General features: G+C 44.8%; 1 protein-coding gene across 1 annotated transcript in view; it reads right to left on the minus strand.

Annotated features, from left to right (window-relative positions):
• HMGCLL1 (3-hydroxymethyl-3-methylglutaryl-CoA lyase like 1) overlaps positions 1-3,362 on the minus strand; it is a 75,728-nt gene extending 72,366 nt beyond the window's left edge. Inside the window, exon 1 of the mRNA XM_054280581.1 lies at positions 3,223-3,362. Coding sequence (XP_054136556.1) covers positions 3,223-3,327 — 105 coding nt within the window. The 5' untranslated portion in view covers positions 3,328-3,362. The remainder of the gene's footprint in view (positions 1-3,222) is intronic.
• Positions 3,363-6,000: the final 2,638 nt, after the last annotated feature.

Here is a 6,000-nt window from a genome sequence, read left to right on the forward strand (position 1 = left end):
TCCTAATGCATCAAAATTCCATTCTAGCCTGCACGAAAATATAACATGAAGTCTGTAGGATAAGAGCAATCAATGTCAATTACTCTCAGACCATCTCTTCTCCAGCAAGAAGGCTGCTGCTAAACCAGAGGACACCAGCAGCAGATAAACACCTTCCCCGCTGCTCAGCCTGAGCACTTCACAAAGCAAACCACAAAGGACATTACACTCTCTGGTAAAATCCTGTGAGTCACCATCAGCAACGACCTTGACTCTGCAGAAATGTCCCCAATACTGCAATATCTGTGGTCACCTTTTTTTTTTCCATAGATGCCAGCACATTTTACAGTTCTGACATAAACCCATGTCTTTAAAAAATCTTGTGTACTATAGCTCTTCTTTAGTAAAAATAAACCAAACCTTTAATATTAAGTTAATCAGACCTGATAATAAAAACCATACACATTGGGGTAATGCTATGAAAATGAAGCTGAACTGTATTCTTTGTATGAAGCATTATGGAAGCATTCTTAAGCAAACAGTTAAGAAATTAAGGATATGGAGAAAGATGAACACACAGGAATGCAACAGGAATATGGTGTCTCATTGACCAATCAGGTGTTCAGTAATTTTTTGATGTAACACAGACTAGTCTAAATAAGACTGAAATCGGTGTTAGCAACTTCTACAAATATGTAGTAGAAAATTCTATTGACTGTCTATTTAGCCACCTAGCCAAATTACCTATTACTTTTCATCTCTCATTTTTAACAACTTTACTACTCAAGTAAGTCTATCTTTTAAAGTCAAATATTTTTCTAAAAATACCACAAAAATGGTTGGCTAAATGAAACAGAAAAAAGAAGGGAAAACAAAGAATAAGATATTCTACTACTTTAGAACCCATTATTTCAACTCCAGTAGAGCTTCAAGTGGTTGAACCTGGACGGGACTACAAATTAGTCAGCACAGTATATAACCAAATTATTATGTATTTGGGGTGTTCAGACAAAATAGAATGATTTTATTTTTACAAGAGCCCTGGCAGCAACATTCACATTTTACTTGGTGGTTAAAGAAAAATCCTCAGGAACACCTCAAAATATTTCAGCAAGTAAATAAACTCTATATTTTTATCACCCATGAAAGCGTTATTTCTGGGAAATTGTTCTTGTACCTAAACCCTCTTTCCTATTTTATTCCTTAGTGTACTCTCATAAACATCATTGCAGTGGTGCAGTCATAACTATCTTGCATATGCTGATCATAAAAAAAAAAAAAAAGACCAACAAACTTTTTACAACCATCACTTGAGCCAGTATAGTTATAGATCATGTAACTAGGAACCCTTTATTTCCTGACCAGGATTGGTATGGAATGCACTCCTACATAAGGAAAACCTCTGTGGGTTGTTTAAGAGTCCATGTGAGAAATATGGAAATTTGAACGGATTCATGTAAAATCACAGCAAGGTAATGCAGAAGCAAATGTGAAAAAACATGAACAATGACCACCTCTGGATTTAATTAGTTTACTGTGCAGCTCACACCCACATCAATGTGCACGGGGAAGATGCCTGCTGTATATTCTCATGTTTGCTGTTTACTGATGGCATCCTTCTGTATCCTTGGACGAAGAAAAATGGTGATGAAAATAAAAGAAGAGCACTGCAAAAATTAAGTAAAATGATCCATTAAAACAAAGAAAAATTTTTTTTAATCTACTATTTTCTGAGAAGATGTTAATGATTGTTCTTGACTGCAAATCCACTCTGTTGCAAAAGACTTTTCAAATGCTTCATCTGATAGGGGGAGAGAGACTGACACAATCAAGTGGCATATCACTTTTAAAAAATGTTCAGATATTTTGAAAGGAAATGATGCACCAAAACATAGCAAGGGCATGTGAACAGAATTATAGTGCTTTGCTTCAGGCCTAGTACGTAAAAGTCCATTAATCCTATTTTATTTCTTTACCATTAAAAAAAAAATCCACTAAAAAAAAAAGTAGATCTTTTTTTCACCGATTTAATTCTGGATAGACACTATTTCCAGGGAAGTGTGATAGCTGGAAGGTGTATGGGGCTTACCTATACAAAGCCTTATGCTCACAACAATGTTGCTTTGGGTATTCCATATATGCATCTTTTGAGATATGAGGCTCAGAGCATCTGAAGCAAAATTAAAATGCTGTCAATTTTCATATCAATCAGAACATTTTTCATCTTCTCTCCACCTCTGAAGTCACATTGCTACATAGGAATTAAATTTCACTTCCAAAGAGCGGAGAAAAATGGGAGATGATCCCACCACCTATCTGAAAACAGAAAATGCAACAAACAAGACCTGCTCTTAAAAAAAGAAAATTAAAAATGTATTTAAGTACGGTTTAAATTATTTTGTTCTAGGCTTGGCTTATGTTTTTAAAGGTTGGAAGCACTGACTGGTTACTGGAGCTGGAGTTGGACTGGATGACTGTTCAGAGAGGATATGCTGGTAGGTAACTTTGCCTCCCTTTGTTTCCCATGTTCAGGACAGTCATGGCCTACGCTGTTGATTTCGCAGCCTGCCCGGGCACCTCACTAACCTTCACTCCCTGCAGCCACTGTCCACACCGGCTGGCAGCTCACAGAGCGGAGGGTGAGCAGCCACCTTCACTCACCCCTCCGTGACTGCCCCCGGCTCTGCCTCCGCACCCCTACGGCTGCAGGGACTCCTCCCTCGACAGCAAACGCGTGAGAGCAATAAAAGGGCGTGCAGCAAGGGCAGCCCCCGCCCAAATACGTCTCACCCTGCCATTTTATCATTTTCACACGGTGAATGATCACGCGTGGCGAGGACCACTGCTGAGTGGGTTCGCCGCTGCCTCACCACGGCCCCAGCGCCACCCACCTGTGTTCGCACTGCCTGGAACACGGTGTGACACCGGCCGTCTGCCGAACACTGAGCAGACACGCCCCAGCGGTGCGGGGCGGGGGGTAAAGGCCTCCCCCTTCCTCGCTGCTCCGGGCAGGACGGGAGAGGGGAGAGAGGAGAGAGAAGAGAGAGCCGGGCGCTGCGGGCGCGCAGGGGCAGAGCAGGCAGGGGCAGCAGCGGCGCGGGGGACGCGCCTGAGGGGCGAGGGGGCGGCGAGGGGGCGGCGAGGGGGCGGCGAGGGGGCGGCGGCGCCCCGTCCTCCCCCTGCTGGCGGCCGCGCCCCGTCGGGCCGGCCCCGTCCCATCCCTTGACCCGCGCGGGGCGGTACCTGCGCAGGGTGCGCGGCCGCAGGCGGCTCCGCGATCCACAGCTGCTCCTTGAGGAGGTGCTGGTAGCTGAGGCAGTGCTTCAGCGCGGACGGCACCGTGCCCATGGCTCGCCCGGCTGCCGCCGCCGCCGCAGGGTGGGCGCAGCCTCCGGCCCGCGCGCGAGCAGCTCCGCGATTGGCGGAGCGCGAGCGCCGCCGCGTCCCCTCCCGCGCGGCTGCGGCGGCCGCCGCCTCACGCCCGCCGGCCCCAGGGCTCGCCCGGTGCCTCTCCTCGCCCTCTCTGCCCCTCGCCCTCCGCGCCCCTCGCCTCCTGCCCCTTCTCGCCTCCTGCCCCCCTCGCCTTCCCGGCTGAGCAGCCGCGGCTGTGGGTGGCCGCGCTGGCTGCGGGCTGGGCCGGCGCCGCAGCAGACTGCAGTCGGGGCTGCGTGCGGGAGAAACCGCTGAGGAGAGAGAGCCGAGAGGGCCGAGCGTGGGGACGGCCAGCCGTGCTGCCCCTCACGCTCCCTGCCCCCGCACGGCCGCGGGACACCGGGCCCAGCCTGACCTGGCAAGGCTTCAGGCAGCAGAGGGGAAAGAGAGGAGCAAGGGGAAGGGACAGGGCTGCTTCTAGACGTGTCCTGTTCGACGCCCTGGGCTGTGCAAACCATGCAAGATAAACGAGGTCGTGCTCGCTCGGGCGTCCAGGTGACGCGAGGCTTCGTGCGCACACTGGCATTTCTGCTTTCCATTTAGGTAGCAAAAACTTAGAGCTTTACAAATGTGCTGTTCAGGTTTCAACAGCTCTCTCCGCAGCAGCAAGTTATATTTTGTCTGCTCCCTTACATTTATTGTGTCAGCCAACTTTCCAAACTCCTCTCAAGCAAAAATTGTTTCTGGATCATTCGTTTTCTGTGCTATCAGGGATATTTTGTTAAATTTATTAGCCTTTCCATCAATCATTTTCTGTAAAAGATTATCAGGTTTACAACCAAGTCTCTGTTTCAGTTATTCACGAATAGATAGGATGCTGTCAAAGCCCCATCTTTCTTTTGCAGTTTTGCATTTCATCCTTGTTGTTCTGTGCATCTAAAAATTGTATTTTCATAGTCATTGTAAACCAAAACTGGATGCTGATTGATTGGCTGGGAAGCTTTTGTTCTTCAAGGATAATTATGGCTTTTCAGAAATAAGATATTTAAAATCCAGTGTAAAAGTTTAAAAATATTACTGGTAGTCATCTCTGCAATTTCAAATCTGGCCAGTGAAAAGTGCCAGGAAGTTTTTTTACTGACAACTATCTGATGCAGTTAGTATATTTTCTGCCTTTTTCCAGTAAACTATTTATGAATGCAACATTCTTTTATTTTTACAGTTCAAAATTCCACTAAGCTTTCCTTAAATGCTGTCTCTAGGTATTTGCTTTGGTCTTGTTACCTATAGTTAGGGATAAAATATAAGAGAAGGTGGCAAAAAAATCATGCCTTTCTTTTTTGTCTCACAGTGAGAGAAGGTTTATCAATGATGAGGTATATGTGAAGGGAAAGGCACTTTATTAAGATCAATAATTTCATTTTCACTTTTCTGTACATTTCAAAGCCAGCTGGAAAAAGGTTAACAGCTATCACAAGAAAGCTAGGACTATGTCTATGAATGAAGTGTACCTCTCCTACCTACCTCACCTGTTCTTGAGTTGCTTCAGTTTCAAAGTCAAATTTCTTATGGCCTTTAATCATCTTTCTTACAAATACCTCTGACATTAGCTGCATTGTAATGCTCTGCAGGCAGCTTATATATCAAAGTGCTATTTTCTGCACATTAAATCCCTTCTAATGGTATTGTTTTTATGTCTGTTACTGTTTTGTTTTTGTAGGGCTTAAAACCTCGGTGGCCTCTTCCAGCCTAACCCAAGTGTGGATGTTTACTATAACAAACCTGCTTCAAGACTCAGAGCACCACCACATATTCTGAAATAGAACATCTTCTTCTTCTGAATTCACGGTGTTGTTGGGCAGAGAAGGAAAACATAACAGATACATTCTGAAATAATCCCAAATTGAGTTCTCTTGCAACAGTTTCTCATTGTTTATTTTCTGTTCTACCTCTTATTCTCCCCGCAATCAGAATTTGTTTTTCACCCTTGCCAGTTTTGCGCTGAATTTTTCAACTGGTCCTTCTAAATGCAAGGAGTTGTTTCAAAAACAAGAGACACATAAATAAAACCATTCATATGAAATATGCATGTTTCTTGGGAGAAGGGTGTGATAATCTTTCTATTGGAAAAGGGCCTGTGTGTTAAAACCTCTAGGGCTAAAATGGATTGTTATTGCTAAACAAGAGTTGCATTGGACAGCACAGAGCAAAAGAAGCTCCAAGAGGATTGTGTTTTAGGCACACACAATCATCTTGATACTCTTCTTTCCTTGCCGAGGCTACAAAACTTTCTCCACCCCACTTTATGAGTTAACATGAAGGCAGATACGCTTGTCCTGTGATAGTACCAGTGTATTTACTAATGGAAGATTTGCAGGGTGAGGTAAAGAATAATGGCCACTTCTGGCAGATCTTTCTGTAGCATCATGTGGGCCTCTCGTGCTCTGGACTTTTATGTGCCCTGTGCTGTTCCTTATTTTAATTCTGTGTATATTTTGTTCAACAACGGCCTTTTGGAACAACTTCAGTTTGCTAGAACACTGGAAGGGCTCAGATGTGTTTAGTGCTGTATCAGGATAGTGAGTAGAAATTGTGCACAACTGGCTTTTGGCTTTCCATTTGTCTCTTAAAACTGTTTATCATTCTGAT

The sequence above is a fragment of the Melozone crissalis genome, unplaced genomic scaffold (assembly GCF_028551555.1).
Source record: "Melozone crissalis strain CALT ecotype California unplaced genomic scaffold, PUWL_Pcris_2 ptg000027l_1, whole genome shotgun sequence".
Taxonomy (NCBI): Eukaryota; Metazoa; Chordata; class Aves; order Passeriformes; family Passerellidae; genus Melozone; species Melozone crissalis.